The following is a 22,107-nucleotide window of genomic DNA, read 5'->3' as shown; positions in this document are numbered from 1 at the left end:
CTAACACTTTTACGCCGTAAATATAAGAGTAGGAATATGATCCTCGATGATATGATATGATCCTCGTAAATATAAGAGTAGGAATATGAATATGCGTACTCGATGATAATTGTAGGAAAAACAATAATCTACAAGTTTGTCGAACATCATATTTTAATATTAGGCTTCTGAACTGAGTTATAGACAAATTAGTCAAATGATTGCCAGATGATCGAAAACATCCTTGGTCTGGTTGTCTAAGCTTATCACTGTTTTTGTTTCTGCATCTGATAGTAATAAGCAGGGGTCTCTAGTAACTATGCTAACGCTAACGCTAACGATAGTAAAAAGGGGTCCCAGATAGCCTAGTGGTTATGGCTATGGATCGCCAATCCTGAGACGACGGGTTCGATTCCCGTTCCTGTCGGGAACATTTTCTCGACTCCCTGGGCATAGTGTACCATTGTACTTGCCACACAATGTACAAATTCATGCAATGGCAGGCAAAGAAAGCCCTCCAATTAATAACTGTGGAAGTGCTCTTAGAACAAAACTTTCAACGTCTGTGTTTTTTCATCAAATGCTGTGTCTGGTTGTCTAACCGAGCAGGAAAAAAAGCTGAAGAATAACTAACTCGGGTTTGGAAAACCGAATACCTACAACCTGAATGAGGTATTAGTAACCCTGCATAAAAGGTAAAATACCTAAAATAATAACGGGTGCGTATTCTGTGAATAACGCGTGAATAATAGAGTGGGTCATCGTTTATATGGAAAAATGAAAAATTCAATGGTATCCCATCAGATCAAAACTTTTGTGATCCTATTTCAGGATACAAATACGGGTGCAGAATTTGGGCACGACCGGTTATGTCTACGTTTTGCGCATCGCGTTTGAAGTTTGTATGGGATTTTACATGGGAAAACACACTTCTTTGCATTTTTCTTATAACAAGCTCGATTTTTTCTACAACCATGTAACCGATAAAATGAAAACATAGCCTAGGGTGTCCTGAAAAATTTGTCGAAGACCGCAAAGTGATCTGATGCTAATGAAAAAAGTTATAGCGTTAACATTGCTTGGCGAAACAGCATGATTTTGTTGCTATTGTTATTCCTTTACATGTTAAAACATAAACACATGCATGTGGTTCGTTGGTTATAACTATTTTCACAAGCATCGGATCGCTTTGCGGTCTTCAACAAAGTTTCTCAGAACATCCTAGGCTATCATTTTATAGTATCGGTTAAAAAGTTTCAGACAAATTTTTTCAACTTATGACAAAAATGCAAAAACGTATGTTTTCCCACACAAAATCCCATGCAAAATTTAATTGCAATGCGCAAAGTGTAGACGCAGGACCCAAAACGGAACCATAAAAGCTTTGGTCTGAGAAAACGGTTCCGATGACCCACACTAGTGAATAATGACATCAGGGATGGCAATACCTAAATAATAATCGGTCATTTTTCCATACAAATAGCGATATTTCCATAATTGAATAATACCTCAAGCAGTCCTCATCACCAACACCAAACTCGTTGAGGTATTGTGTCAATATCTTCAAAATACCAAAATAAGTTATTTTCAATACCTGGATAGCTAACCAATACCTTGTCTTGGTATGATACCTGAATTTGGTATGCTCCAGTTATGTGTCAGTTATTCATTCCTGATCGGGTAAGGTTGTCACTAATTTTGTTTTCTGCATCTGATAGTAAAAAAGAATTGAAGTTTGAAAATATTTAAAAAAAAAACAAAATTTTCAACGTCTGTGTTTTTTTTTTCTTAAAATGATGTGTCTGGTTGTCTGGTTTGTTGATTGATTGATTTGTCTTTATTAAAGAGACTTTCAGCCCTTGGCTGGTTTCTGGTTTGTTTTGCTCTCTGCATCTGATAGTAAAAAAGAATCAAAATTTTCAACGTCTGTTGTCTGGGATTTTTTTTTCATGAAATGCTGTGTCTGGTTGTCTAAAGTTGTCACTGGTTTTGTTTTTCGCATCTGATAGTAAAAAAGAATTTCAAATATTTAAAAAAATCAAAACTTTCAACGTCTGTTGTCTGTGATTTTTTCATCACATGGTGTGTCTGGTTGTCTAAAGTTGTCAATGGTTTTGTTCACTGCATCTGATAGTAAGAATTGAAGTGTCATAAAAATCATCAGAAAAAAAAATTCTTGAAGATTTCCCATAGAAATTCTTAAATCCTGGAGGAACAACAGCAGAAACTTCTGGAAGAATCTATGCTGTAAGTTTTGGAGGAACCACAGTAAGAATTTTTGGAGGAATCCCACCACGAATTCCGAAAAAGTTACGAATGGAATTTTTGGAAAAATGCTGGTAACAACTCCTGAACAATCCCAGAAGGATATCTACCGCATAAACCTCAGCTTATATTCTTGTAGTAAGGGACCGTTCATAAGCCACTTTGACCGCAATTCATCTCACCTCTCCTTTTCCCGGCTCGTAGGTTTTTGTTAAAATAAAAGTTCAAGTGTGGAGTATAACCTTTGGCAAAACCCCCGCTCCCCCGTTAAAGTCTACGGGGTTTATGAATGGCCCCCAAGTATTCCTGGAGGAATCCATTAAGGCTTTTCTGAAAAAAAAAGCACAGTGTACATTCTTCGATAATGGGACGATATTCAGCTAAAGAAGTATATTTGGCCATTTTCAAAAGTTACGCGAGGTTTTTTTTCGTTACGTAATTTATATATGACGCCAAAATACAACGATGGAATTAATATCGGTTTTAAAATGGCAATGATGAATCAAACACACTTTTTTTTTTCATGTTAAAAAGGATAATAAAATCTGTCAAAATCGGGGTGGACAAAATCGAGTCACCACTGTATGTGTGAAAACACTTGGAATCTTTTCAAAAAATTTTCGAGGATCGAACAAAAGTTTTTGTTTGCTACTGTGAAACACATGTGTTTCACTAAGCATGCATGCTTAGTATATGTTTTATGAGGGTTTCGACTGGATGTTTGATCGATGTTTTGGGTGGCTTTTTCAGTCTTCAAGTCGAGAATTGTTTTCTGCCCTTGAGAAAGGCCAAAACCCTTCGGCCGAAACGTCGGGAGAGTAGAAAACAATTCGTTCTCGACATAAAGACTGAGAAAGCCACCCAAAACATCCATGCTTAATATAATCTAAATGGCAGATGGTGATGTTTATAATTCGACTATTTTCCGCAAAATGCAAGGAACACCACCATCTATCCAGCAGGATTTCATCAGATACTTTCAAAATCCCGTTAGGTAAGCTATACCGTAATCCGGGGTAACATTGATCAGAATTTTCGATCTTTCTTGAATAATTCTCTTGTTTTAGCAAAAGTTAAATGTTTTATATTTTTAAAACAAGTACTGGCCCTCTGAGTATGTGTTTAGCTACTCGAAAAAGTATTGTAAAACTTTAAAACATGTTTAAATAGGTTTTTTTTAATCTAATTTTTAAATTTGTTGATTTGGGGTAACATTGATCATGTCAGTGATCAATGTTTGTTTGTGTTGAAAATACCCTTTCTTACTAAATTCGGGGTCGCTGATTTCGAATATGTTGTCCAAATTCTTACAAGTTATGTACTTTTTGAGATATTTTAGGATTAAAATCCTCCAAATCGCGAATAACGCCTAAATGTAGGCAATGGCTTAAGAAATTGATACCCTGCTTTTAATAAACCGTATATTTTATTGAAAAGTAGCATTTTCATAGAAGTTTCGGTTATTAAATCCATTTCTAGGATATCATATTGAAGTAATACAGTGATTTCAAACCTCATATTGTATCTAGTATTCACTCCAAGCACGAATGTTTGACAATGTATCTCATTGCAATACGAAACACAGTTATGGAAAAATCGATTTATTTCAATGTTTATGAAATTCAATTTTCATTAATTTTATATCATTTAATAGCTAAATGATAGCAGATTATGATATACTATTCGATAGGAGAAACTGATTCAATGTAAAATGCTTGCTTGAACATTTCATGAGGTCAGTCAAGCCGATCAATGTTACCCCGCTGATCAATGATACCCCGTTTTACGGTACTTAGTACGCTCTTGGACCACACACTTAAGGGCGGACGGGACGGTCGGGGAAATATCCGCCATTGCTCTGTTGCTACTAAGATGGTAATCTCAGATTCTACTTCATATTTTGCAACAAAAACCTATCACTGTGTATGCTCACTTGCAGTGCATATGCTGATTGTTTTTCAGCATCTGCAGTGCGATAGAACTCGAGATTACCATCTTCAAAATCGCGAGGCAAATTGTTAGAAAGAGAGGCAAGATAGGAAAAATAACACGGCGTCCCGTTTCACCTTAACGGTGTTAATTTTCAATTGTATTAGAAGTGTCCTGCCAGCTGGATGGATATGTCAAAATACGATGTCTCCGCTATCATGTGAGTTCAATAAGGGGATAGTAGGTGTCTAGTGTTTAACGACATTTGAAAACAAAATAACAAACGTAAGCTTAGACGTGGATGAATCAGAAATGTTAAATATCCCAAGAGCTCAAATTAAATTGAAGCTATCGAAAAATCTCAGATTCGAACCCTAAGCAACTTCTAATGTCGTATGGCTTGGTCATTTTTTAGCCGTCCTAATCCAGTTACCCACCAGCCTTACTCTGTCCAGAAGTTCAATAAAACATTCATCACGGATATGTATTTATGTTCAAAATTTGGTAAAATACTGTCAAATGTATTTTCATGGATTGATTGATTCATTGATTGATAAATTGAGATTGGTACTTTTCTGGGGTATCTTTAAAAGTAAAACCATTTGAGAGGGCTCGATTGCTTCGCAGGAAAAAGCTGCCCAACCTCTTTCCACTATTTCCACTTTTCACCTTTTGTATGAGATTTCTGAAAAATGTTTATATGTCGGGGTATTGACTGGGCTACAATATTTGAAAGTTGTCCTTTTTTCGATAGTTTTATTTCTGGAGCGCAAGGAGCATCAGGAAACAATGATGAAAATTTGATGTTTGACGTAAAGTAATGACCATGCTAAATGTTACGGGTTCGAGTCCCGGTCGGCCTAGGAGCTTTCCTTGAGCAAAGAGTATCTTCGTCTGCCACACGCTATATCTATGCAAAACAATCATTTGTAGAGGAAGCTCTCAGTGAATAACTGTGAAAGTGCTCATACAGTTTAGAAGCAGGCTTTATCTCAGTAGAAACGTTATGCTAAGGAGAAGAAGAAGAATTAATAAATAGCACTGCCTCTATTGAAATCTGCATTTATTTTAGGTTCAGCATGATTTCTAGTGCCTTCTAGTCAAACAATTTAGTTCTATTTTTTTCTTCCAGTTAAGTTGTTTTGTTCTAAATTTAAAAGTGTATAAAAATGCAAAGTGTATCATGGGCATAGGATATGCCATCCATATAGGTGTATTAACGGTCAACACTGCACCGTATTTCTTATTTCTTGTCTTTGTATAAGAACTATTCATAATCATAGTTAACGGTAAAAGCAAACTTTATTGTTGTTTACAATAAAACTTAAATATTATCCAAGTGACTTTATACTGAGTCTCCTTCGAAATAATTAGAATTCCATTGGTATCAAATATTCCCACTGCAATGCAAACTTTTATAATGTGACAGAATTAGATATTTAGGTGTTTTTTTTTCGTAGCCTTTGTCTACATTTCAGCCATCTCAAAAAGATAACTCCCACTGTGCTCTCTCAAGAACAACCACCGTATTCTCTCCTACTGATTATAAAAACAAAGCTTGCTATTTCCACTTGGTCCAAACCGCCAGCCATCATCGCTTCAGCCGGCTTTTTAGTGCTTTAGTTTCCGCGCCACCAGCAAAACGAGCCAAGCGAGTAGTATGTAGGGTAATTGTTCCCTTCGTTGTGGTAGTACCTAATGTTGCGGTAGTGGCAATTGAGCACTTTTTCGACTGAAATGTTACCAAAAGGCATTTTTAATAGATGTATTATGCTTAAATTATGAGATTGCACCATTTGTGTGCTTAAGATTTGCCCAAAAACCTATTTTAAAAAAATATTTTCCTTAAATTTTTTGCTGCTGTGTTCCTATTGTTGCGGTAGTGTTCCTAATGTTGCGGTATCCCATATGATTTCAATGGGATACCGCAACAATAGGAACCAAAATTAAATTTTACCTCCATAATAGGAACAGTGTGCCTAATGTTGTGGTAAGCGATTTATGATCGAAAACAGAGAGAAACGATAGTTTTTATATTTTTCCAAGCAAATTTGGATAGAAAACTACCAACTAACGTTTTGTAACCCTTCATTAGATGGTCCGATCATTGTTTTTAAAATGAATTTACCTTAATACCACAACGATGGGCACACTTACCCTAGTAGGTTCATTTAGCAGCTTTTGCCTCACAGCCTGTCTGCGGTCGAGCACGCGCTGATGCCTACGACGCGGTTATACTAAAAGCTCGCCCGGCTCGTAAGAATTTTTCACTCACGCGTGCTGTTCCGACAAAGTTAGATACACTGACACTTGGTGCCAGTAGAAACTTTTGTTTTTCTTTTCCGTTCACTGCGCGCGGAGAACACATCTAGCGGATCGAAGTCGTACGCGAGCATGTCGATATTTCAGTTGGGAAACGCGCGCGCAAAGAGTTAGATGCGATTTTGGGGATATCCGGATCGTATCAAATGGACGGTTGAAGCAAACGTTCGGTGACAGAATAAAAAGAAGATGCAAAGGATGGGACTGATCGTGTGGAGTTTGTTAAATTGCTCACATTGGCAGTGATATCGGAACGGAAGCTTGTGAAAGTGCATGTGCGATGGAAGATTCGAACGCAATGAATAATCGATATGTGTGAAGTGAAATTGAGTGACAATGAGTAAAGTGCCGTTAAAATTGATTTCGTTTGCCGTCTCATTGATATTCATCGCAGCACACGGACGGGAGTTTACCATTGGCCCCTGTCAGCTTCAGTATTACGAACCATGCAACTCCGATGCCATAGAGTTCTACCTGTTTACCAGTGATAGCCCTGGGGACGCTCCGCTACTGCTGGACAACATCGATCCTAAAGTTCCTAGCCATATCAATCTCACCTATAGGAATAAGTTGATAGTGCACGGTTACAACGGTCACATAGATTTCAATGCCACGAAGATCATTCGCAACGGTTGGTTGTCAACGGAAAACTGCACACTAGGGTGTCTGGAAATTGCACATTATTGGGACTTGGTGGCTGGCTATCCAAATCATAGCTGAGGGTGTTAGAAACTACGATGGAATTGAAAACAAAACAATTTCCGTAGCTTATACTGTGGTGTGAGTTTGGTGTCGCCAAAACAAATTGCTTCAATGCTTTCAGTTAGAGAGAGTGTTCAATGTAGGTAGCAACTTCATTGAAACTCGCATTTTTCCTCATCTGTAGAGCCCTTCACCCACGGCGTCCATTATTTAGGAATATTGTGGTATGACCCATATTTAATTTGGTGCTAGTCAAATATCCTCCCAGTAAACCATATATCGTAAAAGAATGTGCGTGCCAAATCCTTTATTAATATGCCAAAAATCAAAATCGCATCAAATGGTATATCTTGCAACAACAATGACAAAAACAGTAGTATATCAATCGTCGTTGCGATTGCATAACGATACATTTGGTTGTAAATTATGAAAGCCACATATAGCGCGAATCAAGATCGCTCCAAGTTGTAAAATCTGACAGATCATAAAACATGTCAGCAATGTTTCAAATGCAATCGTTATATATCAATAGAAACCGGCACCCAAGAGTTGACAACAAACATACATCAACATTCGTCAAAAAACTGGATATTTTCCATATATGAAAAGGATGCAGAACACACGGAAGTCGTTTTCGAAACCATAAAAGCCCATTTTCACCATTTCCACATACCGCCACCCCTACACCACATCTGCACGTTACTACATTTTACTACGCTTCCAGCCACCTCACAATCATTGTTGATGCTGTTCGCATCTTCATTAAACAAATTTCTTCAATCGCTCTTTACCTGGATTACGGTCACCTGAAATTAGGGCACATCACAGCACTTCCAAAAGCCATCAATTGAAATCGGTCATCCCGAAATGTCCCGCTAACTTCGCTTGCACCTCCAGCTGGCGGTTACCGCGGATACCTATTCCAGATGTGGGATTCATCCGTTTTTTTTAATTTTATCGCTCCAAACCTATGATTGATGGTTGATTCTTACCGATTATCATACACCGGATGGTATTAAATGAAAAGCAAATAATTTTTGAGGGTATTATTCTCGCGACGACGGCACCGACGACGACGAGTACGCGACGGGACTGTTGTATTTTTGTAAACAAAACATGCCTGAACTAGCGTAATTCTAAATCGTTACAAGTTGTATATAAATGGCAGATCATAATATGGGATATAATGTCAGAAAAGTAGTAAACTGAATCGCTACGACTTAGGAAAAATTGCAACCCAGTCTTTGTATCGGTGCTCATGGAAATTAGCAAGGTGACGAATACGGATTACCTCTATGATTAACTTGAAGCTTTTATTGGTCAAAATTACCCTCCAGTCCAAGACAGATGAGTTGATGTAGTGGTCTAGTATAGGACTATGAATCTAAAGGTTCCATGTTTGATTCCCGGGTATCAACTTTTTTCTTTTTTTAACGTTTAATAGGCATCGTAGTTATGGTTACAAAATGTTGTATTGTTAAATTTTCATCGGGAGCTTGGCCAATCGTACTGCTAATCAAGCGAAGTCGAGCAAAATCGTCAGAAGTATACAGGGTGTTAGGTTCCTGAGTGCAAACTTTTTAAAGGGTGATAGAGGACCATAAATGGTGAAAAAAATTGTTCTACGCATATGGTCAAATCTCAACCGTTACGTAGTCATTGAGCTTTCCATGTTTTTTACTCTCATTGCCTTAACTGACTATAACTTGAAAATGGTCAGACTTATCTCAGTTTTTTTACCCTTATTCGAAAGATTATTGAAATTTCTATCAAATGGCATCTTTGAATCGATTGGTTTAGTTAAATAACTAAGTTTTCTAGAGCAAACTAGCTCAAAATAGTGTGTTTTAATTTGTTTTTGTCAATTATCTTTGAAACATGCGTAATAAATTCAAATTCTTTCTTTGGCAAAGTTGTGGCACCTGTGCTACTCTACAATTCGTTCTTTGACATCAAACGTCTATCTCTTATCGTTTTCTTGCAATTTTGATTTTAACATCGCATTTCAGGTCAAAAATTTGCAACTGCCAAGGTAAGCACGTTTTTGCTCACTGTGCCGCACATTTAAATCGAAATTGCAAGAAAACGATAAGAGCTAGAAGTTTGGTGTCAAAGAACGAATTGTAGAGATGAACAGGAGCCACAACTTTTCCAAAGAAAGAATTTGAATTTATAACGCATGTTTCAAAGATAAGTGACAAAAACAAATTAAAACACACTATTTTTAACTATTTTGCTCTAGAAAACTTAGTTTATTAACTAAACCAATCGATTCAAAGATGTCATATGATAGAAAATTCAATAATCTTTCGAATAAGGGTTAAAAAATTGCGATAAGTTTGACCATTTTCAAGTTAAAGCCAGTTAAGGCTATGAGAGTCAAAAATATGAGAAGTTCAATAACTACGTAACGGTTGAGATTTGACCATAATGCGTAGAACATTTTTTTCACCATTTATGGTCCTCTATCACCCTTCAAAAAGTTTGCACTCACGAACCTAACACCCTGTATATATGGCCTCCACTTTGGTATGTATAAAGCAGTTGTGTGCATTTTATGCGACTGGATTGGTTTTTATATGGTGATGTATTTCACAAATTATACAGACCAAAATGTTAACTGGGCTGTCACAATTGAGCTCCATCACCATTGGTTGATGTAAACTCGCATGATGTAGTTGAAACTCGCATGGAAAATATTTGTTTTAATTGATTGACGAATTGTGCAAGATCAAGACGTGGTGGAAACAAAAAGTATGCAGTTATCAATTACGTCACCACGTAAAACAAACACATAGAACAGTAACTGTGTACTTTTTTAAATTTATTCGTGAATTTTAACTTTAGCTAATTTATCACACAAGGATTGTGTATACTAGTTAAAATATAATATTTTTTTAGAAATTCTGAGCTTTGATAGCTATTTTGAGGCAAAAATCTTGAAAACAACTCGTCCAATTTGAAAACTATATTCCAAATGTTGAACATTTGGCAATTCTGCCAAGAACTCCTTCAATGATTCATCCAATCAATCCAATGAAAAATATCATAATTTCAAAAAAATCAAGGATTCATCCTTAGAAAATCTTGGAGATAACTGATTAAGAGATTCTAGATTCTCAAGTATTCTTTTTTTTTCAGAAGTTGGTCCAATTATTACATAAGAGATTTCTCTATGAGAAGTACGTTTGAATATTTTTGAAGGAAGTTCTATACAGACTTGCCATGAAATTTGTTTGAAATTCCCACAGGGACTCTGCAAGAATTATTTCAAGGATTCCTATTGAAGTGTTTTTAGGATTTCATAGGGAATTTCTTCAGGAATATCTTCAGGTAGTTTATCAAGCTCTTCTCCAGAGTTTTGTTCATGTAGGGATTCCTACATGGATTCCTAGGAGAATTTGTGAACAGATTTCTGAACATTTCCGGAGAAACTCATCAAAGCACTTTATCATGAATCTATCCAGGAATTATTTTAAAGATTTCTTCAGAAATTTATTGATAGATTCCATTTCTTCAAGGATTTTCCGGGAGTTTTCTCAAGAAACTTTTTACAGATTTGACAAGAAGTTCAATCAGAAGTTGCTTCAGTGAATTCGTCAATAATTTATTAAGGAATACTCTAAGGCATGGTTTCCCAAACTGTGGGTCGCGACCCCCCAGGGGGGCCACCGGCCTTCATCCAGGGGGTCGTGAGGGACAGTCGACTATATTACTATAACAGACAACATATGAGAGAATTTTCATGGTGGGTCGCGAAAAGTACGTCTGCTGGCCAAAGGGGGTCGCGCACCTGAAAGTTTGGGAACCTAGGCTCTAAGGAATAAGGGTTCGTTCCCACTGGAACTTGGCCTACTTTTTATTCAACTTAGTGTTCTTTGAGCATTTTCACAGTGAAGGGCTTCCTTTGCCTGCCATTGCATGGATTTGGATATTGTGAGGCAAGGATACACTATGCCCGGGGAAGTCGAGAAAAGTTCCCGACCAGAACGGGAATCGAACCCGCCGTCTCCGGATTGGCGATCCAAAGCCTTACCCACAAGGCTAGCTGGAGACCTCTAAGATTCGTTTAAGATTTCCTTCAATTCTTACAGAAGGGATCATGGTTTTTTTATGGATTCTTCTTGAAATACTTCAAGTATTTTCTTAGAGTTTTCCAGACATTACTCCAGGAATTTTTAGATTACATAACGGGCTCCACCTGGAGTTTGTCTAGAAATGTGTCAACATTTTTTATTTGTAAAGGCTTCTCAAGGATTCTTTTCCCAGTACTTGTCCAAGAATTTCACCAAGCATTTTCAAAGGAATTCCTTATGAAATTTCTTCAGTTCTTCAGGGATTTTTGCAAGGTTTTTTTTTTAAATATTTCTCTAGGCATTGTTTCTGTTTTTTTTCAGAAATTCTGTCAGGATTTTTTAATAAGATTTTACTAGAGGTCTATCCCTTGATTCAAGAATCGTTTCAAGAATTTCCTGAAATTTTCATTGATCTTTTTGGGATACTTCAACGATTTCCTCTAGAAATTGCCTAAAGCCATTTTTTCAGGGATTTGTATAAAATTATCACAAGGGATTCCTCCAAGAATTATTGATAGGATTTTTTTTTTTCAAAAGTTTCTAAAGATTTTATCTGAAAATTTCTTAAGGATTATTTTTCAAACTTAAAAGAAATCATCTACAATTGTCTTCAAAGATTTAGTGTGATTTTCCTTTACGAAAAGTTCATTAACCGACCAGGAATCGTTCCCGACCCGTTACTTTTAGCATGCTCGTGTTGAATACCCACGCCTTTACAGCTTTGTGGCTACATATTTAGGCCCAAGTAAAGATGTCCCACATCACATATGATCACGAAAAATAAACGATAACTATATGCTTGCACTTTACATTTAACTTCACTTGACTCCATTTGAATCGTGGTACGAAGCAAGCTCCAGCCATCTCCCGGAGACGTTTGGGTGATAAAGCGTTGAAAAACAAAATGTCGAATAACAAAACGTCACACAGTGGAACCATTCTGAAAAAAAATGATCAAAATTTCTAAGAACCGTTAGATGGCATTTTAGTTGTCTTTTGAAGACATAATCAGACCAATCTTCTCCATTTTTGTGGATATTCACTGTACGATTAAATTGCAAGGTAGATCCGAGTTACAATAATTTGAAAATCATTTTTAGAGGGTAGATGTGATCAGCAAAGTTGTAGGGTGCGGGCACCGGTTTTGGTCAGTCTAAGGGAAATTATTTTTATAAAAATAACCAATAATCCTACGAAAACTACCAACGTGTCGAATGAAAGGTTTCAATCTATATCTATATATATAAAAATGCAGTGGCATACGTGAGACCGCGCATAAGTTGCAAACGGAAGGTCCGATTTTGGTCGTTTTAGTTTTGTTCTGTTAGTTTTCACCCAAGGAAGGTTTATGAGGCAAAAAACATGGAAAAAATGAGAGTTTTTGAAAATTGATCTTCCATACGTTTTGACCGGGGACTTGGTCTTGGCTAAAAACTTGAAATGTCAAAAAACGCAATAGGCAAGACAAAGTTTGCCGGGGACAGCTAGTTTTGAAGGAAAAATGCAGAAATCAAGCTAATACTTGATTTTTGTATTAAAAGTGGCACTGGCCAAAATAGAAGCTGTGCCGCAGTTTTGGCCATATTCTCAACTTTGGATTCTATTTTGGCCAATCACGTGTATTTCTTAAGGGAGTGGCCAAATTAGAAGCGGTTCTGTCACATTCGCCCGAAAACCATTCGCCCGAATTCCAAATGCCCGAATGACAAACGCCCGAATGTAACAAACGCCCGAAAGTCATTCGTCCGAATAGACCATTCGTCCGAAAAGACCATTCGCCCGAAATACCATTCACCCGAAAAGACCAGTCACCCGAAAGACCATTCGCAATAAAGCACAGTCTTTGAACACAGTCTGATATAAGACTTATACTGTTAAAACATTTTCAGCAATATAGCTGTGAAAACATTTATTGGAATTGTTCCTTCTTTTGTTAATAGACTTTTCTTTCTAGTTCTACCTTCAAGGAAATTAAATTCAAATTGATGTTATTTTTACCATAAATTTGCCCTTCTTTCAATCATCGGCTATTCTTTTAATTTGTTTTTTTTTTTATGGGGAACCTTAATATTTTATTGTTTACAATTTCTGGATTCAAAACATGGTTTTAAAAGAATAGCTTATTCAAATAAGAATGTTGCATTCTCGCGATTTTGGTGTTTTTTTTCTGCATCCGTTAGCTCACACGTTTTAATTTTTATGAATTATTGTTCATTTTAACGATACGTAGTTATTCCGAGTAGATCCGTCGTGAACACTATTAATTTAAAAGAATTGACTACTCTGTGCTGAAGTTGTGGCGCTATCCTCTCGATCAACAATGCTATAACGATTAAATAGGCTATTAATGTAATATTTTCACAAGAAATTAGGCCTTCTTCGAAACATAGGCCGTTCTTTCATACTAAGCTAATATGAATATTAAACTTTCATCATGGCAAACTAGGAAAAAAAACTTGTTCAACAAGGATCGGTAAATTCGCCTCACTTCATTCATATTCACTCCTCTTTGCTGAAGCGAATCGAGAAAGATGCAGCAAACGGATAGTCGTGATCAAACACGCAAACCCATCACCAGGGGGAAGCGATGCGCAAGCTGGTTGACATGGATATTCGTGCCCGATCATCGCAGTTTGGATCGCAAGCGAATGAATGAATGGCGAATAGTGACGAATGCTGGTGAGCGATCGAAGCGGCTATTATCGTAACTAGAAGAGAATCTCTGCATGTAATGCATACGTTTTTAGTGTATTGTTGTTGAAATGGTAGATTAGCAAAGAAAATAATAAACATTTTTTGAAAACTTTAAATATTCGTACGCGCAATTCACTCACGAATTGCATCACCTCTCCATCGCTTGCGATGCGAATGTGAACGACTGTTTAAATTCCATGTATGGCTTCCCACCGTTCGCCGATGTTTGCTGTCGTCGCTGACAAGCAAACACACAAACTAAAGCGACAACCGTTCGCTGCTGACTGTATTCGAGTGTGGAAGAAGATGAAAAGTGGAAATCAGGAACCCTGTGTTCAAAGAAATTACATGGAATCGGCGGATGACTTTCGGGCGAATGGTATTTCGGGCGAATGATCTTTTCGGGCGGTTGCGATTCGGGCGAATGGATTTCGGGCGAATGTGACAGAATCATTAGAAGCACCCTGGCCAAAATAGATATATGGGAGCTGATTTTTTAAGCAAATATATTATTTTCTTCCAGTTTTTTTATCAAAATGTATAGTTTTCACAACTGTAATTATCATATTGAAATGGGATCTACTAGTAAAAAATAAATTAACTCCGATTTGGATCGCAACAGGCTCAATACTGCACTATGGCCAAAACTCCGGGCTGGCCAAAACTGAAGCTTCTACCCTAGAACATGTTGGTTCAAGTAACTTTGCTGAAAACACCAAATAGCTTGGACTTCGTTTTTTTAGAGAAAATATGCAAGTTTTGAAAAACAACCTTAAAATCAGTTTTTTGATCTTTTCCATGATTGCATCGTATAATTTCAACCTGATATGTTCTACATACAAGTTTGTGGCTACTACTATAATACACTATTTTGCCCAAGATACCAACACTGTAAAATTGATCATTGCGACAGAAAACCCACTTTTTTTTAATTTCACTATTTTCACAATTGAATAATTTTTAAACAGACACTTTTTGGCAAAATTACAATGCTTTGTTATGTCCAGAATGGACCAAAAGTGACTTTACAATTGGGTCTCCCAACCCCCAGGGACAAAACGTCGAAAGGGATAATACGTCGAAAACATATTCTTTATTTTTTTTTCAAAGGAAAGTATTCTTTCACTTTTCGACGTCGAAAGACAAGACCAGGATGACCCCTGAAATTCAGTTTTTTAACAATAACTTTGTTTCGAACACTTTATTTTTTGTTATTCGAGATTTTTTTTACTATTTTACAGTTTTTGTTACGAAAGGATTGTTACGAAAGTAACGAGAGCAAATTTTATCGTTTTTTTTACAGGAACGGTTAAAAAAATTCTATAATGACACAAATGTTATTAGGCTAATTCATTTGGAATAAATTCAGGGTTAACTTACGTTTCGTAAATTCGGCTAGGTGGGACGCAAAATCCGACATGTCCATGGAACATGGTATTGCAAAGAACTAAAAGGTCATCCAAGAACTTCCACGAGTAAAGGCTTCAAGATTTACTAGCGTAATCGATGCATTGTTGTTACATTACTGAAACGGTGCAAAAAAAACACATGGCACCATAATTACCGTCGAGGGTGGAAAATTGTTGAACTAAGTTTTAAAATAGCTTTATTGCTACTCTTAATACGGTTTGCAAAACATCTTCGAAGTGGTCCATTTAAAGCATTGTCCACTTAGAATCCGGATGCATGGCATGTTTTCTAGGGACGCTCTCAATGATCACAATCTTCATTCTTTTACAGCAGTCTTATCCTACACTAGTCCTCTTTTAACGGTGAAAATTTCATCGATTTTCTTGCAACGAGTGAAAAGTTATTTTAGATTGAAGACAAGAGAAGGAAAAAAATCTTGCACAAACACGTTTAAAAATTTAGCGTGGTCAGGTACGACAGTCGCAAAAAATGTTAATATCTCCAAAACCATTATGTGTTTTGTGCACAGATGTTGTTAATCTTGGCATAAAGAAGTGTCCCCAAAGGATTAAAGCTTGGGTTCATTGATTAATCTGCTTGGAATTCGAAGATTTGGCAAGAAGTACGAACTCAGTGCATCTTTTTTTAAAAACAAGATGATGAGAACGAATTTATACAAGGATGACCGCCTCAATAACCGCGTGCTGCTTTTCAAAAACGCACGCAAGGAATCTATAGAGGTTTTACCTATTTTGATGATCTGTCACGGCAGCCGGAGCCGTTCAGTGGTTTCGTCATGGATGGGTAGTATTTATCAACGAAAAAACACTCAAATTTCGCGTTCACTCTTTCCACCAAATTGCCTCTCATATCGTAATGAGAAAAACTTTTTGATTTTTTTCTTCGTAATCAGACTAATCAAGGCACTCAGGAAATTGCATAGACGACCTGATCGTTGGACTAACATGCCGAAGGGGTTGATTCTAAAATTTACCACCGTTGTGCAGATTTTTAAGGAAGTTAACACGGAAAAAGTAAAAAATTTATTTGAAGTAAACATAAATAATTTCAATGTAATTTTTCCATAAAACTACAATAAATAATCTTTGTTTTGAGGGCTTCACCTTTTATGTTTGTTATTCCATCCCTGAGATATACGTGATTTTGTCCGTCCGGATTCTAAGTGGACAATGCCTTAGTCAGAACACGCCCTTAAAAAGGGTGCCCGGCCATTTGGCCGAATGCCATATGGCCGAATGCCATTTGGCCGAATGGTCGTTTGGCCGAATGCCGATTGGCCGAATTATGATCAAAGGAAATCAGAAGAATATGACATGCCAATATGATCATCAAAAATATTTTCTTCTTTTAATAATAGGCTATTCTTTCTAGTTCAGCCATTCAGGGATTAGGGAATCGCGCCACTTGGGCGGGTGCTTCTATATTCGTCTGTTTTCCACTATAACTCAGTCAAATTTGAACCAATTGACACAACTTTTGGAATATGGTGAGATAGGTATAGTATCTACCCGTGTACAACATTTCAAGTCAATTGGTTCAAAAAGTTATAGTGGAAAACAGACGAATATAGAAGCCACCGCCCAAGTGGCGCGATACCCGAGTTGGCGTTAAAACTGCTTACATTTTATCAAAGATTATTCCTTCTCTGTGTCATAGGCTGTTCTTTCTAATGTATTTTTGGTCATTTAAGTTCATCATTCATTTTTAGGCCATACGGCATTCGGCCAAATGACCCTTTCGGCCGAATGGCGTTCAACCAAACGGCATTCAGCCAAACGGCGTTCGGCCAAATGACCCGGAACCCTTAAAAAGGTATTCAAGAGATTTTGATGTACGAACCAGTAGGAAGATTCAAAAAATTGGTTACGAAAATGTCTTATAGAGCAGCATAAAACTTGAAATGATAGGGTTATGAAACCTCCATTTAACTCCCCTTAGCCCCTCCTTGCGTTATCACCAGTCATCACTCACACCATACACCCCCCCCCCTTTAAAATCATCCCCACCTCCCTTTAACCACTTTAAACCATTTGTGATCCCCTCGTATCCGACCCTTCAAAAACTTCCCATGAAATCCCCTTATAGGAAGAGTTTCCTTCTAGACACTTAGTGCGCAAGAAAGTAGAAAGAATAAATTTGCGTATCCATGTAAAAAAAAAGTGTAAAACACGTTAAAAACCTCAGTGTTTGAAAATAAAAAAGAAAATCGCGTTAAGTACTGTTCCTTTGAATTCCACTAAGAATTTGCATCCTTTGATAGATACGTATTTCGACCTCAACTGTAAGGTCGTCTTCAATGTCTTGTACTTGACTCGACTGAGTACAAGACACTGAAGACGACCTTACAGTTGAGGTCGAAATACGTATCTGTCAAAGAATGCAAATTTTTAGTGGAATTCAAAGAAACAGTACTTAACGCGATTTTCTTTTTATTTACAGATATTCCCCTAACAAGCCCAGGTTAATCATCATCTCAGTGTTTGTATTATTATCATTTTTGTACTAAAATAAATAATTTCTTTTAGTACAAAAATACACTGATGATTTTTTACATGTGTTTTTACACTGTTTCACTACTTTCGGCTGTCAAGAAGCATGTTTGTCTTATTTATCCCGAATTCTCACTTGCCACAGGGCACCTACACTCCCGTGCAAAAGTTTACCTAAACTTACATATTTTTCCTAAATCTGCACGAAAAATTGTTTTGCGTGTAATTCAAAATTGGGTAGACCAAATTTTAAAATTAAAGTTGCATTAGAACCCTATTTCTATCCTCTTTGAGAGCCATTCACTAGATTTTAGCGGAAAAATTCATAACATAATTTAAATTATCGAGTTAGGTTTACAAGTCACCGTGCAAAAGTTTGGAGTCACCCCTTAGGATGCTGCATCGCGCAAAAGTTTGGGGTCACCTTCCAAATGAAGTCTGAGTCGGATTTTTATTCAAATCATCATTTCTTTTTGGTGCAACTTCAATTCTTTCTTTGATAGTTGAATGGCAAGACACAGAAATGGTTATGAAATGTTCATAAATTAAGTTCTTGACTAAGTGAAAGTAGAAAATGGTATATAGAATCCATACTAAATCATCTGAGTACGTTATATAAAGTGCCAAAGAGGATGGAAGTGGGATGTAAATGACTGATTCGTGAATTGTACCCTAATAAAGTAAGTGTTATAACCACAAACATACCATTACCCAAAAATCCATAAGTTTAAGGAATGATACATATTTTAATTTAAATGGCATTTTCATCAAAAAGTTATCCCTTTGATCTGTTCCAAAACACTAAATCTCGAATGTAATAGTACATTCAGAGAAATGACATTCGTTGTAATGGTCTTTGGGGTAATACACCTTGCCCATTTTTACGTCCATGCATGACTTAGCGACAAAAAATTCTGCCGCCAAGAAAATGAGCAAACTCAACACTTTTATATTTTTTAAAACATCTCCGTGATTAGAAGAAGTGTACAAAAATATAAAAATGTTTATTTTAATTATTATTTTGGCAGTAGAGTTTTATTCCGCTAAGCCAATAGTGGACATAAAATGAGGTTTAGGTGTAATGTATTTGTGGTTTTAACACATACAGTTATATAGGGTAGAATTAACGAATTAGTTATTTTTATCTCACTTCTATCCTCTTTCGCACTTTATATAACGAACTTAGTATGGATTTTATATACTATTTTCCACCTTAACTTAGTCTAGAACTTAATTTATAAACATTTCATATCCATTCCTGTGTCTTGTCATTCAACTATCATAGAAGGAATTGAAGTTGCACCAAAAAGACTCAGAATTCATTTGAAAGGTGACCCCAAACTTTTGCACGGTGACTTGTAAACCTAACTCGATAATTTAAATTATGTTATGAATTTTTCCGCTCAAATCTAATGAATGACTCTCAAAGAGGATAGAAATAGGGTTCTAATACAACTTTATTTTTAAAATTTGGTCTACCCAATTTTGAATTACACGGGAAACAATTTTTCATACAGATGACTGAGACATGGCCGAAAAACATTTCCATGTTTTTGAGGGGGTGACCCCAAACTTTTGCACGGGAGTGCATTTTCTACATGTTTTTTTTTTTCAGAATTAACGTTAAACCTTGTAGGTGGCATTCATATAAAGCATCCTATTTCACACTCTCCGCGACCATTTAACCCTTTCAGAACGGTTGGGTCATTTGCTGACCCATTCTACAGTGAAAAAGTCGTCCCGAAGGGGTTAAAGAGTTAACCCCAATTTCCAAATTGCGTGCAAATTAGAGACACCCTACTGCCCACCCCACAATCAGCCAACGAGTTGTTCTTATCCTCTTGCAGCCTACCTGAAGCAGCCTCGCACCAACGTTTTCGTCGTCGACTGGGGAAAACTGTCCCGGTTGCCCTGCTACCCGACGGCGGCGTTCAACACCAAGCAAGCCGGCGAGTGCACCGCAACGTTCCTTATTGGTCTCAAGGCCAACCATCCGGAGTTCAGCTGTCGGGATCTGCACTCGATCGGCTTCAGCCTGGGCGCCCATGTGCTCAGCTTCACCAGCAACGCACTGGAGAAGTCCATCGGCACGAAGTTCAGGCGGATTACAGGTTCTGTATTAGACGGTTGAGGCTCTGTGTGTTTGTGTCTATTTCTCTAGGTTAATGGTTCAGTGATTCTCAATCTTGGTGACTAACACGTTTCTAACAACTTCTGAAGATAAAAATAATATATAAAGTAACAGTATCTCATAATGGTTATTTATGTAACGAGTTGTACAAAGATGATGTTTCAGCACGAATCGTACATTTACCCAACAAGGCTTGCCGAGTTGGATAAATACGAAGACTGCTGAAAAAATAGAGTTTTGCAACAAGTTCCATACAGAATTTTATGCAATAATTTTTTTCATTATAAAAGTCATTTGAGTTGTATCATTTTCATAATACAACTCAAATGAGTTGCATTATGAACATCATATTTTTCATTATGCAACTCTTTTCAGTTGCATAATGAACCGGTATGGAAAAATTAGTTCTTATTGTACAGAAATGAGTAGTAATAAAAAGAAATTATGAAACAGAATTGCATTAAATACATTTTCATCATCAGTTTAAAAAGCGTTACAATTAATGAACTAAAAAGACTATGTAGTCTGTAGGGCTGTACAGTAAAGACCCGATTTTGTCACCCGCATTCTGCGACAAACTTTTTGCTTTCGTTATCTTACGGACAAACTTTAACCAATTAATTCATGTTTACCATCAAACTACAGCTTCAATGCAGAACATAGAGAGCTAAACAGTTTGAAAAACTATTCAGATTGTCGAGGAGAGCAGAAAATGTGTTCAAAAAAGAGGCTGACAAAATCGGGTCACTAATGTTTCTTAGAATATCTAATCAAATACTGCGAATTTATGGCAAGTTTTCAACTAATTCTATAATTTGAAATAGTTGTTTTTTTTTGTCAATAAAATATCTATAGAATCGCGTTGAACCCATCATTTTCTAGAACTGCAACTGAGTGCTCGATGATGCTAGAAAGGGCTATAAATGAGTATTTGTGAATAGTAGTGATTTGTTTTATCAAAACAAATATTAGTCTAAGTTTGAATCCCAAAGAATAAAATTCTCCTTAATTATGTCTAATATAAACTGCCAAGTGAAATAGAGCGTCCATTATCACTCCAGGAATTTCAATTTTCTTGAAAAAAAAACTCTACTCGTGACGGTTAGATGAACTTTGTTGACAGTGAAAGAGTGCTTCAGGGTTTTAGCCAGGACCACTACCTTCGTACACATTAGTCTTCCTCACAGTCAATTAATATTAGTTTTGGTGGTTTGATACAGCCAAGAAAGTGGTTAACTCTGTGTAAAAGTGTGATTTTATCAGAATCTTTAAGAAATGGATAGATCATTACCTTTTTTGGACATAGAGTATCTTCGTGCTGGCAATACGATGTACATTGGGCAAAATCAAGCCCAAAGGTGGAAAAAATTAATAACTTCCTTAATACAAGACACTATGTGAGCATCAATGGCTTATTCGAAAGCAAATTTTCTCAAGAATTGGTTTGTGGATGATTCATGTACGGGCAACTTCTCTGAAGCGAGTCATAGCGCCCGTTTTACCCCAGTTCCCCCTAAAATTAGTGAATTTCTGTTATTTTACGGCACTTGTTATGATTTGAATGATTATTTCGCTGGGATACCATCGCCCCACTCCCATTGAGTAACGTTACATACAAAAAGTTATTAAAATGTTGGAATTTTAGGGTGTTGTGGGGTCAATTAGGCAATGGTATATTTTCAAGGTAGAAATTCATTTTATATTTTTATTTATGATTTTTTACATGACAATAACTAAATAAATGATCGAACACACATGGTTTATTCCTAAAGAAACCATTTTTGGCGAGTTTGATCTCAAATTATTGGTTATATTTAAGTTTTCCCGCATTCAAATATGAGTAGTTCCCATCCTTATACCACCGATTCCAAACATTTCCAAACGATGAGCCATTGCTTATATACTTCAAAAATATCCTAAATGTTGTTTGCGCATAGCCCCATAGACGGGAGGTGACGGCATCATATAGTTTTAGAGCTTAGTTTACCCAAACTCCCCTATAAACTTATTTTTTATTGCTTTTAAATTAAAACAACTTTAACTTGAAACTTCTATGCATGATATGAGTTAATATTGATGAAGAGCTAAC

The 22,107-nt window shown here is 36.6% G+C and overlaps 1 protein-coding gene across 1 annotated transcript in view; it reads left to right on the top strand.

Moving 5' to 3' along the window:
• The window catches only part of LOC115253863 (uncharacterized), an 86,670-nt gene that overhangs the window by 26,805 nt on the left and 37,758 nt on the right, over positions 1 to 22,107 (top strand). The window contains exons 8-9 of the mRNA XM_062847655.1: positions 6,827 to 7,126; positions 19,735 to 19,998. Of these exons, the coding sequence (XP_062703639.1) occupies positions 6,827 to 7,126; positions 19,735 to 19,998 (564 nt within the window). The remainder of the gene's footprint in view (positions 1 to 6,826; positions 7,127 to 19,734; positions 19,999 to 22,107) is intronic.

The sequence above is a fragment of the Aedes albopictus genome, chromosome 2, assembly GCF_035046485.1.
Source record: "Aedes albopictus strain Foshan chromosome 2, AalbF5, whole genome shotgun sequence".
In the NCBI taxonomy this organism is placed as follows: domain Eukaryota; kingdom Metazoa; phylum Arthropoda; class Insecta; order Diptera; family Culicidae; genus Aedes; species Aedes albopictus.
This window is presented reverse-complemented; position numbering and strand designations above follow the sequence as displayed.